Here is a 16,491-nt window from a genome sequence, read left to right as displayed (position 1 = left end):
CTCTGGGCCTGGGTTTCCCCCTCCGTTGAGTGGCGGTGCAGGACACCGGTCCTGCATCCCGGCAGGCCGGGAGGAGGTTGGGGTGATGTGCGAAGGGCTCGCTGGTGTCTCCGCCGGCTCCTTCTCTGGTCTCACTGCGGCAAACATAGCTGAACGTCCTCACAGTGACACAGGCATGAAGTTGCTATTGGTGGTGGAGCTCCTGCTGGGCCCCAGGCTGGGCTGCTGGCCACGGGCCATGGACAGAACTCCTGGCTGCTCCCTTGGGAAGCTGGAGTTCGGTGGTCGCTCACGCAGTGCAGCGTTTTTTTTAAGGAGCTCTTGATTAGAATTCCATGATATTGATTTGTCCTTTCCCTAAAAATGCCCCAGCATAGACAGCGTGCTCCCCTGAGTTTGCGGATTGCACGCCTGTCAGAAGTGCCCAGGCCTCCTCACCTGCCTGGGAAGCAGGAACTGGTAGGGTCCGCGCCATCGGCCCACGGGCCCAGGAGGGCAGCTCACGTGTGTCAGGCAGATGTGGGGTGTGCCCCTCAGCCCTGACGTCTCTCCCAGGTGAAGTCAGGGTCCCCGGCCGTGCTGGCCTTCGTGAAGGAGAAGTCTCTGGGGCTGCCCAGCTTCGTCACCTACACAGTCGGCATCTCGGACCCCACGGCCGGCAGCCAGGGGCCTCTGTCCACCACCCTGACCTTCTCCAGCCCCACCACTAACCAGGCCATCACCATCCCCGTCACCGTGGCCTTCGTGATGGATCGCCGGGGACCTGGTGCTCGTGAGTTACGGGACGGGACACCCGCTGGGAGGGACCTGGCAGAAGGGACGGGCAGAGTGGTCCAGGTGGGAGTGGAACCGGGAGTCTGAAGGCTGCAGGAGCAGAAATGCAGAATGTGTCTCTCACCCGGGGCCCCTCACCCTCTGAGCACGCACACGACGTGAGGGGCTCCGCACACGGTTCGGTAACTCTCTTTCCTTGGACCACAGACGGCGCCGGCCTCTTCCAGCACATCCTGGACTCCTACCAGGTCATGTTCTTCACGCTGTTTGCCCTGCTGGCCGCGACCGCGGTCACGATCATAGGTGAGGCGGGCGTGCCGTGCCCCCACCCCCCGATTGCTCCCCCATCCCCACCCCCACTCTAACCACCCGTGCGTCTCGCAGCCTACCACGCGGTCTGCACACCCCGGGAGCCCAGCACACCACCGGCCCTCTCCCCGCGAGCCAGCCCTCGGCACAGCCCGCACTGTGAGTAGCCACCCCGAGGAGCGGGCGGCGGGGGAGGATCCCCAGGTCTCAGAAGGCCTGGCCCTGGGCATGAGCTGCAGCTGGGCTGTGAGGCCCAGAGGAGGCCTGCGAGCTGGTGGGGGAACGGGAGCTGGCGGATGCTGGTCCCGGAGGGGCTGGGGCCAGGGAGCCCTGTCTCTGCGGGTGGGCGTGTGGGGCCGGGGTCCCACCCGCTGGGGCTACCGCGAAGGGCTCTCAGCTGGGGCTGGACAGGCTGACTCAGAGGGGAGGGTTCTGGGGGTCCCGATGAGGTGTTTCTCGGATGGAGAAGAATCACTGGACTCGTTCCTGTTAGCGGTGCCCCCGCCTCTGGTGGTCCTGAAGCGCTGGTGACCCTGCACACCCCAGGGTCTCCTCTCTCTGTGAGTGGTGTCCCCTGAGGCTGTGCAGTACCCAACCTGCACCGCTGTCCGTGGCATCCCTGTGTCTCCGGATTCCCATTCAAGGGTTCTCTCCCCTCCACAAGGAATCCTTGAGGGGGTGTCTGCTGACCTATGGGGCCATGGCCTGGCTTCAAGGGCTCCGTGAGTTGTTTGAAAGAGGACACAACTGTGTATATAGGTTGGTGTTCCTGGGGTAACAAGATCCTACATGCATCCTGGACCCCTAGAATCACAGCCTTCTCTCAGGCCCGCGACCCCAGGGAAAGCCGTGGACTGCCCAGCAGCTCGCTTCCCCACGTCAACTCCGATTCCCCATGCAGCTGTGCTTGCAGTGGGCGCTCGCCTTGCTAACTGCGTCCCCCAGCACACCCCTCCCCGGTTTGTTGGAGCCACGCTGGGGGCCTCGCGTTGCCTCCTGGGCACTCCAGACCCTTCGCACACGTTGGAGTCTGTTTGTGCAGCTTTCTCTGCCCAGATGGACGGGCCCGCTCCCCGTGTGTCCTGTGGATGGGACGTGGCCGTGGGATCCTGGGACCTGGCAGGCTGTGCGCGCCAGGAGGTCAGGGTCACGGTCCAGGCCTCTGCGTGCGCAGCTCAGCAGGCCCCTGTGGGCCTCGTGCGCTGGCCCGGGAGCCGGGGGCGTAGCTGGGCAGCAGCCCCTCGGAGCCGTTGTCTGGCGTAGGCCCTGCGGGGTGTGAGGAACGTAGAGGTCTCCCTTTGGCTCCTTGCTCACCGGGGCTCTCTTCCCACCCTAGATGTTGCTGCCTCATCGCCAACGCCTTTCAACGCGCTGCTTCCTGCTCGCAGAGCCAGCCCTCCCTCGGGGCTGTGGAGCCGTGTGTACCCCTCCCACTAGTCAGGAGGGCCAGGACCCCCGTGCCTCCACCACCCCAGGGCCGGGCCTGCTGGGTCCAGCCTGGAGCAAGCCCGGCCGCCGCCGCCGCCCCTCTTCCTGTAACTGTAGCTTAGGCCACGCTCACGAGCTTGTTCTTATAAGTAGGAGTTTAAGTTTGTTGTCTGGGGGTTTTTGTTGTCGTTTTCTACTGAGAGTCTTGCAAAGGCAAAGACCTTGGCTCCTTCCTCAGCCTGGTGGTCTGGGGTTTCGGGACGATGTACACTTCGGCTTTTAGTTTCTTGGTCTCTAAAATCGCTGCCTTCTCAGGACCTGGAGCCGGTGGGAGTCTGTGGAGTAGAGGTCTGTAGATGCTGTGATAGCAGTGGTCTCAGGGAAAGGACTTTCTATTGGATTTTTTACTTGTGTGGGTTCTTCTCTCTATGGAAACTGGACTTTTCCCCTCGTCGGGCTGCTGCTGGGAAATGATTGCAGCGAACAGACACGAGTGACAGGGGCCGCCCCGTCCGTGCACAAGGAGCCTCAGGACCGGGGCCAGGGCGCCCGGCTCAGCCTCGGGGGCGCCCGAGACGCCGGGGAGCTGGGAGCTGGGCCTCCTGCCCACCTCGGGCCACTGTGAGTGGATGGCCATCCTTTGTGGTGCTTTGTTTCCCGAGCGGTGTACTTGGACTCGGCCCCGGGGGGTCCAGCTCATCCTCCCTGTCCTGGCTTCGCTATCAGCACAGGGACTTCAGAATCGGAGCTGGGAAATGTCCTTGGCCTGGAGACAGGGACTCTCCTTGTGTTCCACTGTTCCGCCCACGCACAGACCCATGTTCTCTGTCCCTCCCTCTGTACAAAGCACCTCGCGGATCTGAGCCTCTGCCGCCCCTCGGGACGGCCTCCCTCCGGGCAGCTCCCAGGACGGGCCGGGGAGGGGGCGACTCGGAAAACGCCCTCCTTCCCAGCCCTCGTCCACACAGCAGCCGAGACCTCCAGGATGCGGCCCCTCCTGAGGCCGGGGTGCCGTGCCGCCCCCAGGAAGGCCCGGAGCCTGGCAGGCGTGGACCCCGAGCTGCACACGTGAATCCACCTCAGCCCTTTGGGACTGGGCCACGCGATTTATTTTTTTAAAGCTGGAGACAGGAAGAATTGTGCCTTGCATATTACTTGAGCTCAGACTGGCAACTTGGATGTAAATAGGCACATTTCTACTTGGTTTATTTAATAAAGCTCTATAATTTCTTAAGATGTGCGTGATTATTGCCGGAATCACATGCGTCCTGCCCAGAAGTGACTCGGGCCTGGTGACATTGCTTGCCGTGGTGTGCATTTGGGGAGCAGGTCTGTGTCCTGCCAGCCTCTCTTCTCTAGCTTCTGCAGCCCAGCCTCCTTCCCACCCCTGAGGGACCGGCAGGCACCAGGGCGGGGTGCCGTAGTGTCTGCCCACAGCTGCCTGCTCAAGGCCCCCAGACAGGCCTTCCCTGTCGGAGGACGTGGCAGCCCTGCCCACACATCACTGGGGTCACCTAGACGGCCTCTCGGCTCCCCTCCCTCTCCAGCCGTCCCCTTCTCTCTGCAGCTCTGGCTCCACCACCCCACCCCTGAGACCATCTCCCCTGGTCACAGCCGGACACCGGCCCCATTAGTTAACTGGCCCTGCCTTGCTGGCAGCCCCTCCTCTGTGTCCCCCGGCCCCTCACCCTGTGCCCCTCAGGGTTGGCCCTCCCAGCCCCAGGCCCTGCCTGCGGCCTTCACGGGGCGCTCGTGCGGGGTCATCCTGAGTGCGCCGTGGGGCAGGGCCTGGCATCACGTGTCACAGGGGTGGGAACGGAGGCTTAGAGACAGGTAGCCACCCAAGGTCGCAGGCCACCCAGAGGTGCTGCTGGTGGAGACCAGCTGTCCCGGACATCACTTGCCGGCCTCCTCGGAGTCTGAGCCCCTGACGCGGAGCTGGGCAAAGAGCAGCCAGAATTTCAACGCAAAATTTACATTTCGCAGCCCCCCGTGCTGCTAGAAACCAACACGTGACTACATTTGGGGCCAGAGCAGAGCGGCTATGTCCCAGGCAGCTGGTGAAACGGTGCCCTGAAGGGACGGGTGCCCTGTTCACCTCCCGTCCCATCAATGCCGGCTCAGCAGACCCGGTGGGGCTCTTCCTGGCGAGGACGGTCGGGCCACCGCCACCAGAGTCACTGGGCTGTCCTCGTGTCCAGCCTGCACCCCAACCCGGGACGGCGTCCCCTGACGCCCAGGCATGCGAGCAAGAGTTTTGGGCTCTCTCCTCCCCAGACGTCTCTGTCATCCTAAAGCACGTGCTGCTAGAAACAACCAGACCCGGCCAGAGGCGAGGGCGTTCACAAAACCCGGTGACGTGCTTCAGCTTTCTGTTCCCAAACTAACCAAGCAACTTTCACTCTCTAAAGGGTGCCAGAAAATGCTTTTAGCACCATTTAGCGCCAAAATTACAGTATTGCATATCGATTTTTTTTTCCTCCAGAATTCCTAAGTTTGGCCAGAAAATAACTCTGTGTGTCTCTCTCTGTCTCCCCCTGTTTTTCTGTGTCTGTGTTGGTGTGGGGGGCATACTGGAAATGTTACGTCTCGAGGTCTGAAATACCACCTATGAGACAGCCCGGAACCTGGGCATCCAGGTGGGTGGGAAAGACATGGAGCTTAGAGATGAGGTGGCCAGGGGTGCAGGCCCCGCCTCTGGGGCTAGAGCGGAATTGTGTTCCCTCCCTGCGCTGCAGTGTTCCCCCTGTCTGCATCTGGCCTGCCTGCCACCCCACGTGGCTCCGGGGGAAGTGGTGGTAGGTGGGCTGCGTGCTCATCCCAGCCCTCAGCCTCCCAGTGCCTCCCCACAGAGGCTGATTGCATTCCCCCCATGGAGGGGGCGCCATGGTCGCGTGACTTGCTTTGGCCACCGGAAAGTGGGTGGAAGTGACCGCATGTCAGTTCAGAGCCTGTGCTTAAAGAGGCCTCACCAGTTTCTTCTCACCCTCCTTGTCCTTCTGCAGTTGACAGAATAACAAGGAAACCCAGGTAGCTGCTGGCCCCAGGAGGAGGAGAGACATCTAAGAGGGACCTGAGACAAATCTGCCCATCCCAGACCAACTGACCTGCAGACTTGTGACCTTGAGAGTAAATGATGGTAGTTACAAACCACTGACTTTGGGGACAGTTTGTTAGGCAGTGTCGTTGCAGCAGTAGGTGACTGACACAAAGCGTGGCATGGATTCCCTTCTGGCTGAGCCCTTCAGGGTAGGTTTCTGCCACTTGTCACAGAGCCCGATTGACATGGTTGCAGCCTTGTGGCCCCTTACCTTCAGTCTGTTTTCTCCTGGGCCCTGCCCAGGGCTGCCCCTTTGGCCCATCCCGCTGGACAGGGCTTTCCAGTGGCCCTGGCAGCGGCTGGAAGGGCACCTGGTGCTCAGAGCCTGGGCCAGGCACTCAGGCAAGCACCTCAGAGGCCCCGGTTTCCTCCCTCTTGGGAGGGGCCCAGTCAACCTCACCCTCGGGCTGCTGCTCTCATCCTGTTGTCACCCCAATGGGCTGGGTGAGACACGTCCTGCTTATGGTGACAACCCGGAGCAAGAGGGCAGGAGGGAACACACAGCCCCCCAGGGGCTGGGCTGGGACGGGCCTGCTAGCCTGTGCTCTCCAGTCCCTTGAACAAAACCAGTCACGAGTCTGAATCTAGAATCAAGGCTCAGGAATAGTCTACCTTGGCTGGGAGGAGCTGCAAAGCCACAGATGTGAACGGAGGGGTCAAGAGTCAAGGTCATTAAATAAATAAATAAATTTAACAAAAGAGTCAAGGTCATTAACGCAAAGCAATCATGGGTTGTCTTTTTTCTTATTCAACTCCCTCATCATATATCATACAGATGGGAAAATTGAGGCCCAGAGACAGGAAGGGACTAGCAGGGGCCACCCCTGAGTAGCACATCAGGCCCCGGCCCTGAAAGTCAAGGTCGTCCCCCACCACCACCCCCGCCTCCCCAGAGCAGTGACACAGGTCATGAGGACGCATTAGTCAATGGCGTGGGCCTTTCACCCTATGATTAATTCTCAAGGATCCTGTCTAGATCCACAATTTCAACATCACATAAAGTGAGCAATCTCAGAGAGAGAGAGAAAGGAAGAAAACAAAGCCGGGCACCGTGCGTTTGGTGATTGTCTATTATTTTGTTTTATGTTGTATGTAATTAGCACATAAACTTCCGTGGAAGATTTCATTAGCAGACCCATCAGGTGACCGCTTTTTCACGTGGGGAGTATTTACTGAAGGCAAATAAAGAAATTTATAAGAACCAGGAGAGTGGAATCCCATTTTCCCATTGCTCCACAGCTGCAAGGTGTAACGGCTCCAGGGCAGTGGCGGCTCCCTCTCTGGGTCCTTCTCCACAGAGGGGTACGTCAGGAGGCCAAGGGCAGCAGCCCAGAGCCTGGTGGACAAGACCCAGGCACCGGGTAGATCTCCTGCCTGTGCCACTAACCAGCCAGGGGGACCTTGACCTTGAGTACTTCCTGTCACCTCTCTGAGCCTCAGTTTCCCCGTCTGCAGAGTGGTAATTATCACACTACCTCCTCCGTAGGTGTGCCGTGTGGACTGAATGAGCTCCTGTATTAAAACCCCCAGCATGGTGGTGAGCAGACATTTGGTGCTCAGTAAATATGAACTTTTCTGCCTTCTTCTCCCTGGTGATTAGACACAGTTGTCCTCGCCCTCTTGGGGCCATGACACATTCCCCAGGAGTCCCTGTCACTGCTCACGTGGCCAACTGAAGCAAATCAACCATCAGGTCCAGGCTCACAAATGTGGATGATGGGCCAGGCAGGCGGCCCCCGAATGCAAGGGGCTGGGGCTGGACGCTGGCGACCCGAGTGCATGGCCTCACCCAGTGACCTCCAGCTGCCAGGTGGGGACAAAGCCCAGTGGGGCCCATTCTTCTAGTTTTCTAGAGACTCCAAAAATCCTTTGGGGGGCAGTAAAACCTTCCACCTTATAAATAATGGTAATAAAATTGAAGTTTAAAAAATATTAAAAAAAAAAAAAAAGCTTGTGTGGGCCGAAGAAACCTGCCCTCAGGCCACCAGTTTTCAATCTCTGAATTTCTTCATAACTGGTAAAATTCGTGTGTTTCCCCAATCCCTTCCTGTGGCCCTGGCAGACATTACCAATCCCTCCCAGCACTCTTTCCTGCTCGAGCAGGACTCTGCCTCAGATTCCCTACAATCCAGCATCCCGGCAGCCACAGCCAGTCAGCTGGTGTTGACAGGAGAGGAGTCCCATCGTCCTCCTTAATCTACTCCAAGCCCCTCATTTTAGAGGCAGGAAAGGACTAGTTTTAGCTCACCTATAACCAAAGACGCGAAGGTATCATCTTTTCTCTGGCAACCGGACACAGAGGGAATGGCTAAAAGATGCTGTGTATGTTAGAATGTATCTTTTTTTTTTCCTTCAGAAGTATTGATTTGGGACTGAAGCATCTTAAAGTGCAGAAGTAGGCAAATGTTGCAGCCCCAGCTACCTGCCCCTACGGCCCAAGGGTCCAGGGGTCCAGGGTGAGGAGATTGATGGGCAGAGGTAAGAAGTTTAAGTGTGTAACTGTGATCAGTTTGTTAAGTCTTCAGGAACCACTGAAATGACATTCACCATCCGTGTGGGGAGGGGAATGGGCGCTCATGGTCTAAATCAAAGGAAAATGATCAAGGGCTGTTTCTTGGGCACCCCAGTTGGAGACAGATTCGTGTCGGCTGTCAAGTCGGTAATTTTGTTCCCTACGCCAGGAAGGTTGAGATGCTGTTACCACCTCCAGGGGCTGTTGGCAGCCTTTTTCAACACCCTGCTTCCCAAGGAGCTGGCAGGGCAGAAGGCAGAGTGATGAGTCAGATGGGCCTTCTCTGTGGAGGGGCAGAGAGACAGACAAGGCTCAGAGCACCTTCTACAGGTGGGGAAAGGGACCTTGGTGGTTTGGAGGGTTGGAAGAGGCTCCAGGGAGGAGGCGAGTCAGAACCAGGCGGGAACAATGGATGTCTAGGCGGAGGGGCCAGTTTGAGCCTAAAGTCAGACACTTCTAGCCTCCTGTGGGGAGGAACAGATAGTGGCCTGGGTTCCAATCCTCACCCATCTGGAATGGAGTTATGGCATGTTGTTCTGGGTATAAAAAGCTCTTGGCTCCCAAGCTAGGGGATGTGGGGAAATACTGATTTGGGGTGACTGGGGTCAGTATATTCAAACCAGGCTTCCTGTCCACCCCCACCCCCACCCCCACCCCTGGTCCTGTAACATTCCCCAGGGGCACATGTGACTGGGTTGAGATGTTCTGAGTTCAGGACATCCAGAGAGGAGAAGTCAGCAAAGTTAATTCTTCCCAGTCTAACTGGACTTTCTTTTAGCTTTCTCACTTTTCGACCTACATTAAAACCCATTTTCAGTAAAATTTCACATAATTTCAGATTCGGAGTAGGTTATTTAATTTGATAATTAAAACCTATGTTATCAAGTCCTGTCATAAAATATTCTAATTATGGTTAATCCTCGTTGTATTTCATCCTGTAAATTGTTTCATATGTTCTACTTCCTACTGATAAAAGTATACAACAGGTGTCAACATAGAAAGGGTGGTGGGGGATAGAATTTTTCCCAAATTCTATGAGGGAGCACACGAAAAGCTGTGAAACTTCCCCTGTAGGCAATGGGGAGCCATGGAGTGTGCCAGAGCAGGAGTGTGTCTGTGTGAGTGGAATCCCTTCAGGGCAGCCAATAGGATGACTGCTCATCCAAGGCGAGCTGACGGGCTCTATTTGGGGAAAACACGTGCACTCACCTCACCTCTGCCCCTTGGTCCTTTCACCAGGCTCCCCCAGGCTTCTGCTTCCGGGCCCTGACTGTCCAGCCAGTCCCCTCCCCTCTCTGGGTCTCAGCTTCCCCTCGGTTCTGATCAGGTGCCCCAGCTCCAAAAGGCTGCGGGTCCAGGAAGGGAGCAGACCCAACACCCGGCCCCGCCTACCCGCCTACCCGCCCGCTGGATCCACAGCCTCAGGGAGCACAGCTGCCGCCCCCGGGGGCTGCCCTGCTCTTGGCAGGAGAGAGGCTAAACCTCAGAGGCCACAGCTGAGTGGGGCTGGGCGGCCCGACTTAACCAGCATGCCGCTGTGAGGCTCTGAAGGGCAGGACACTCAGGCCCCACTTTCCTGACTGATTCGGAACATCTGAGCCTCATTGGCTCCTCCCACCCCAGGTCCGCTGGGGCCTTGGGGATGCTCCCGTCAGCCCCTGGGCCTCGGCCGGTGTGCCCTTCTGTTTGTCTCTTCTCCCTTCTCCCCCTGCCTGGCTCCCCCCTCAGGGCAGAAGTCTCACCTCTTCTGCGATTCCTCTTCCTCCTCTTCGCCTTCTGCACCCCTCCCCTCCCCCTCCTCCTTTCACTCCTCCCTCCCCCTCCCCCTCCGACTCCCTCTTCTAACACCCTACAGCCACGCTACTCAAACTCTGGTCCTCCTGGGATCAACAGTGTGGGCGCCACCCGGGAGCCTGTTAGAAATGCAGACTCTCAGGCCCCGCCCCAGACCTGCTGGATCAGGACCTGCATTTCAGCAAGACCCCCAGGTGACTTGTGTGCACTTTTCTAATTACAGAGTAATCTGAGTTAATTGAAGTAGAAAATATAGACAAGAAAAGAAACATCACCTGTAGCCCCTCTGCTGATTGCCAGCTCCGTTTTCAATTCGCTGTTCTTTCTTCCCAAGACTTTTTTCTTAATTTTTATTTTATATTGGAATATAGTTGATTTACAATGTTGTATAAGTTTCAGGCGTACAGCAAAGTGATTCAGTTATACATATCTATTCTTTTTCAGATTCTTTTCCCATATAGGTTATTGCGGAATGTTGAGAAGAGTTCCCTGTGCTGTACAGCAGGTCCTTGTTGGTATTCTGTTTTATATATAGTAGTGTGTGTATGCTGATCCCAACCTCCTAATTTATCCCTCCCTCCCCATACTCCCCCTTTGGTAACCACAAGTTTGCTTTCTAACCCTGTGAGTCTGTTTCTGTTTTGTAAGTAAGTTCGTTTGTCTCATTTTTTTTAGATTCCACAGAAGTGATATCATATGATATCTGTCTTTCTCTATCTGACTTACTTCACTTAGTATGATTTCTAGATCCACCCATGTTGCTGCAAATGGCATTATGTGCTTTTCTCTAGGTGGGTTGTAAGAGTTGTTGAGCCAAAATCCCAACGGGGATTTAATTTCTGGAAGCCCCTCCCTGAACCAGCCGCCCTGACTGTGGCCGTCTCTGTCCCGGTGGAGTCCACTCCAGTCAGCCTGGCACAGCCAGGGATGGGGACCAAAGTCCTGCTGAGGACAGAAATGACAAAAGCAGTTGAGGTTCCCTGCTGATAGGAGGGATGGTCCTCACAATCCTGAACTTCACTCACCCTCTAAGCCCAGCCTGCACTGGCTGCAGGGCCCCAGGAGGCTTCCGACCCCTCCCTGCACTCCCGGACCTCATGGGAGTGACAGCCCAGGCTTAGACCAGGGCCAGAGCGGGAGCAGTCCTGAGGGAGCTCGGAGGAGGCCTAGCCAAGTGTAGGGGAGGGGATGGTCAGGGAGGGCTGCCTGGAAGAGGGGACACTTGCTCAGGCATCTTGGTGGAATAGTAACAGCTTTTTCTGGTGGACAAGAGAAAGAGGGAAGGGTTCCCAAGAAGGGGGAACAGCACTTGCAAAGATGACCAGGGAGAGGACAAGGAGTTGTGTGTGTGTGTGTGTGTGCGTGTGTGCGCTGGGCGGGCAGTGGCAGTAGCAGGGAAGTGTGTAGCAGAGGTCAGGAGAATGTTGAGGTTATGTGTCTGGGGCAGGGTTTCTGCAGGTCTGTCGTAAACACTTAAGCAAGTGAAGTTAAGGGCTGGACCAGGCCACTGTTTTCTATGTGCAGGCTCTGGAGCCAGGAGGCCTGGGTTCAAATTCTGACTCTGCTTCTCATGTGCTGTGTGACCGTGAGCTAGTTGATGAACCTCTCTGTGCCTCAGTTTCCTTACCTGGGAAATGGAGGCAATGATGGTGCTTCCATCATTTGGGCTGATGTGAGACTAAATGAGTTAATTAATGGAAAGTACTGGGAAGAGTTCTTGGCATATAAAGGGCCAGCCAGAGACCAAGGATGGGTAGTCCACTGCCCCGATCCTCAACTTCCTCAGTTGCACTGTGGGCAGTGTGAAACCTCTCCTGCAGGGGCGTTTGTAAATATTCAGCCATATCCAATAGACATGCATGTGCCTGGCCTTCTGCCTGGCAGGCTCGGCTTCTCTCATGGAGTTGGCACTGTAGTGGGGGACGCGGAAAAAGTATAAATAGATAACCCGGTTGCGGAGATAGTGCTAAGTGCCATGAGAAGCAAGATGGTAGGAGAGAGGATGATGGCATGGTGGAGGGGACCCTGAATCAGTTTGGTGGTCGGGGAAGACTTTTCTGCAGTGAGATTTGAGTTGAGATCTCAGAGCCAAGGAATCAAGAAAGATGGGGCAGGAGGAGCGTGCCAGGCCAAAGGAACAGCGTATGCAAAGGCCCTGAGGTGGGAGTGCTTTTGGTCTGACTGTGGAACAGCACGGGGGCAATGTGGCTGGAGAAGGGTGGCCAGGTTTTAGCAAATAAAAATAATAGGGGACCCAATTAAATGTCTGCAATTAGAATTTCAGGTAAACAGCAGAGGATTTTTTTAGTATAAGTATGTCCCAAATGGTGCCTGGGATGTACTTATACTAAAAAAAATCGTTTGTTGTTTATTTGAAATTCCAGTTTAACTGGGAACCTCTATTGTATCTGGCAATCCTAGGCTGGAGGGGGGAAGTTGGGGGAGATGAGTCAGCAAGCAGGCGGGGCTTGGCCGACCTGGGGAGGTAGCTGGATTTCATTCTCAGGGTCATGGTTAACAGGGCCGTGGCCTCCAGCTTCCATCCTGCTCCAGGTGCTAAGTGGGTCGGCGTTTTAGCTTAATGGGGGATGTGTCTGTCAGGGACCCCGGAACAAGTGATTCAAGCCACCCACGTCATGGAGAATTCTCCAAAAGATGACTCATCCCAAGTAACAGACAAGAGAGCTGGGGCTGCATCGCGCTCCAGGGAGGTGAAAACCTCCCTCACAGGAATGACAGGGAGGGGAGGCGGTTGAGGTAGTAGGGAGTGATGTTAAAATTAGAAAGATCCTGTTCTCCTAATCAGAGATGCAGCCAATGCCCCACGAATCTGTAATGGGCTTCCTTGCAGACTTCTGGAAGGGGGAGGCCAGGGTCAGCTGTGTAAATATTCATGGGGAGCCGGGAGAGGGTCCGGGGGATGCGGGCCTGCCCCCTCCCCGCAGAGGCCCAGCGGGAGGTCTGGGTGCTTATCCTGCCCTGCGGCTAACAGGGTGAATTGTGACGTCAGGCCTGCCCTGCTCCCTCTGAGCCTGGGGGGACGGATGGAGAATCAAGTTCAGGACGGGATCCCAGAGGGAGAATCAGGGCCCCTCACTTGGCCTCTGCTGGCCCCGCAGACTCAGTGCTTGCTGAAAGAAAGAAAGAATGAATGAATGAACGAATGAGGGCTCTTTGGCAACCCCCTCCTTTTCCTGGCAGGGCTATTTTCAGCCTTCTGCTAGGACCTTTGTGGGCACATCCACACCGTGTCACGGCAGACAGATTAAAAAGCACCCACATGCCTCATTAAATAGAATTTATATATAACTATATGGCGCTGAGTCAAGATGCAATCGACTAGTTGACTGATGTTCTGTTCTGTGGACATTTAATTAAACATTTATTCATTCTGACGTGTCAGTGTGTCTTTCTCCTCCCTCCTCTACCCCATCTCAAACACATTCCTGGGCCCCTGACAGGCTCCTGGCTGCCGAAGCTCTGCCCCAGCGGCTAAAGGGGCGGCCTTGTCTCAGGGCCGCAGGCGCCCCATCTGTAAAAGGGGAAGGTTGGATGAGGTGACCCCCACTGCGCATGCTCCTCCCATGAGGAGGACTGTTAGAGCCCCCCATCCCCGTTCCTACAGAGACCGCGGAGCGATAATAACTGCAGCCCCTCTGAGGGATGTTGAATTCCACAGCCTCCAACATCAGCAGATGTTCTTATCCCCATGTTACAGATGAGAAGGCAGAGGCTGGGACGTTAGGACAACACATCTGGGGCCCTGGTACACCTGAGACGAAGTCCCCAAGGCTGTTTGAGGAGACGTGGGCCAAAGAGCGTTAAACATCGTGGGGTGACAGGGCAGAGAGGGCCATTTCCCTTCAATCCTGATTATAGGAAGGAGAAGCACTTGGCCACCTGCTGATGGGTCTTCAACACCCCTCCAGCACTTGCTGATCAAGAAAGAACAGGCCTCACGCTCACAGTGTAAAATGACAATTTCTAGCTAGAAATTAACAGGAGCACTGAGGTGAGAGGCAGGCAAGGCTTCCTCGGCAGTTACGTGGAGGCCCCAGCCAGTCAGGAGCTCCTGGGTGGGCTGCATGCTTAGCCTGAAGAAGCTGGTTACCCAGCTCCTCGCCTCCTACCCGCTTCAGATGAGCCCCAATGGAGACACGGGAAGAATGGTCAGACTCCTTAATTGAAGCCATTCTAGCAGATATGGTGTGTGTATTTTCTTTCTTTGAATAGCTTCAGTGAGATATAATTAACATACTACACAATTCTCCCTTTAAAAGTGTACGATTCAGGGGCTTCCCTGGTGGCGCAGTGGTTGAGAGTCCGCCTGCCGATGCAGGGGACGCGGGTTCGTGCCCCAGTCCGGGAAGATCCCACATGCCGCGGAGTGGCTGGCCCGTGACCCATGGCTGCTGAGCCTGCGCGTCCGGAGCCTGTGCTCCGCAACGGGAGAGGCCACAGCAGTGAGAGGCCCGCATAGCGCAAAAAAAAAAAAAAAAAAAAAAAAAAAAGTGTACGATTCAATGATTTTCAGTACATTCACAGTGTTTTACAATCAATTTCAGAACATTTTCGTCACCCCATAAAGAAATCTTCACCTACCTACTGCTCACCCACCCCCCGGCCCTAGGCTACCACTAATCTACTTTCTGTCTCTATAGATTTGCCTATTCTGGACATTTCGTGTAAATGGAATCCTACAATATGTGGTCTTTTGTGACTGACGTATTCCGCTTAGCATGTTTTCAGGTTTCATCCATGTTGTGGCAGGGGTCAGCATTTTATTCTTTTTTATTACCAAAGAGTATTCATTGCGTGCATAGACCACATTGTATCTATCTATTGATCAACTGATGGACATTGGGTTGTTTCCTCTTGTTAGCTCTTATAAATAATGCTCTTACGACATCTGTGTACAAGTTTTTGTGAGGCTGTATGTTTTCAATTCTCTTGGCTATATACCTAGGGCTGGAATTTCTGGGTCATATGGTATAAATGCTTAAATGTGTGAGGTACTGCCAGACTCTTTTCCAAAGCAGCTGCACCACTTTAGATTCCCACCAGCAATGTATGAGTGTCCCATTTCTCTACATCCTTGCCAACACTTATTATTTTCTGTATTTTTAGCTAACCTAGTGGGTGTAAAGTGGTATCTCATTTTGGTTTTGATTTGTATTTCCCTGATCACTAATGGTGTCAAGCATCTTTTCATGTACTTATTATATTTTTTTGAGAAATGTCTATTCAGATCCTTTGCCCATTTTACATTGGGTTGTCATTTTTAATTGTTGAGTTGTAAAAGTTCTTTATGTATTCTAGAAACAAGGATCTCATCAAATGTATGATTCAGAAAAATTTTCTCCTGTTCTGAGGGTTGTCATTTCAGTTTCTTGATTGATGTCCTTTGAAGCACACAAATTTTTCGTTTCAACAGTGTCCAGTTTATCTCGTTTTTCTTTTGTTCCTTACGATTTTGGTTTCATGTGTAAATCATTGTGATTTTGACTTGCATTTCCCTAATGACTAATGATGTTGAGCATCTTTTTGTGTGCTTATTTGCCATTTATATATCTTCTTTGGTAAAATGTCTGTTCAAATCTTTTGCCCATTTTTAATTGGGTTGTTTGTCTTGTTATTATTAAGTCATAAGAGTTCTTTATATAGTCTATACACAAGTTCTTTGTTGAATGTACATATTGCAAATATTTGCTCCCATACTGTGGCTTGTCTTTTCTTTTTCTTTCTTTTTTTTTTTTTTGCGGTACGCGGGCCTCTCACTGTCGTGGCCTCTCCCGTTGCGGAAGACAGGCTCCGGACGCACAGGCTCAGCGGCCATGGCTCACGGGCCCAGCCGCTCCGCGGCATGTGGGATCTTCCTGGACGGGGGCACGAAACTGTGTCCCCCGCATCGGCAGGCGACTCTCAACCACTGCGCCACCAGGGAAGCCCATCTTTTTCTTAACAGTGACATTTGAAGAGCAAGGTTTTTTGTTATTGTTGTGATGAAGTCCAGTTTATTGATGGTTTTTTCTTTGAGAGTTCGTGCTTTTGGTTTCATACTTAAGAAATCTTTGCCAAACTCAAGGCCATTCAGGTTTTCTCCTGTGGTTTTTTTCCCTAGAAGTTTTATATATTTAGCTCTCACATTTAGGTATACACTGTATTCCAAGTTAATTTTTGTACATGCCGACAGGTATGAGTTTTCATCCTTTCACATTGTGCCAGCAACATTTGTTGAAAGACTATCCTTTCCCCCATTAGGCTGCCTTGGCATCTTTGTTAAAATCAATGGACCACGTACGTGTGGGTCTATTTCTGCACTCTATTCTATTGACCTTTTTGTGTAACTTTACACCAGGACCACTGGCTTTGATTGCTCCTGCTTTATAATAAGTCTTGAAATCATGTAGTGTGAGCCCTCCAACTTTGTTCTTCTTTTGGCAATTTGAGCGGGGCAGCTTTTGTTAGACGGGACTTCCCTGCGTTAAATACCAGGCCCCTGCCCACTGAATACCACACTGTCCCCAGTCATTGTGATGATCAAAAATGCCCCCCACCATATTTCCAAAAGTCC

General features: G+C 54.1%; 1 protein-coding gene across 1 annotated transcript in view; it reads left to right on the top strand.

The window, feature by feature from the left end:
• Positions 1-3,745, top strand: part of NUP210 (nucleoporin 210) — a 101,207-nt gene extending 97,462 nt beyond the window's left edge. Inside the window, exons 37-40 of the mRNA XM_032647668.1 lie at positions 556-772; positions 982-1,077; positions 1,159-1,242; positions 2,420-3,745. Of these exons, the coding sequence (XP_032503559.1) occupies positions 556-772; positions 982-1,077; positions 1,159-1,242; positions 2,420-2,520 (498 nt within the window). The 3' untranslated portion in view covers positions 2,521-3,745. The remainder of the gene's footprint in view (positions 1-555; positions 773-981; positions 1,078-1,158; positions 1,243-2,419) is intronic.
• The last annotated feature ends 12,746 nt before the right edge of the window (positions 3,746-16,491 follow it).

Source organism: Phocoena sinus, chromosome 11 (assembly GCF_008692025.1).
Source record: "Phocoena sinus isolate mPhoSin1 chromosome 11, mPhoSin1.pri, whole genome shotgun sequence".
Classification (NCBI taxonomy): Eukaryota; Metazoa; Chordata; class Mammalia; order Artiodactyla; family Phocoenidae; genus Phocoena; species Phocoena sinus.
This window is presented reverse-complemented; position numbering and strand designations above follow the sequence as displayed.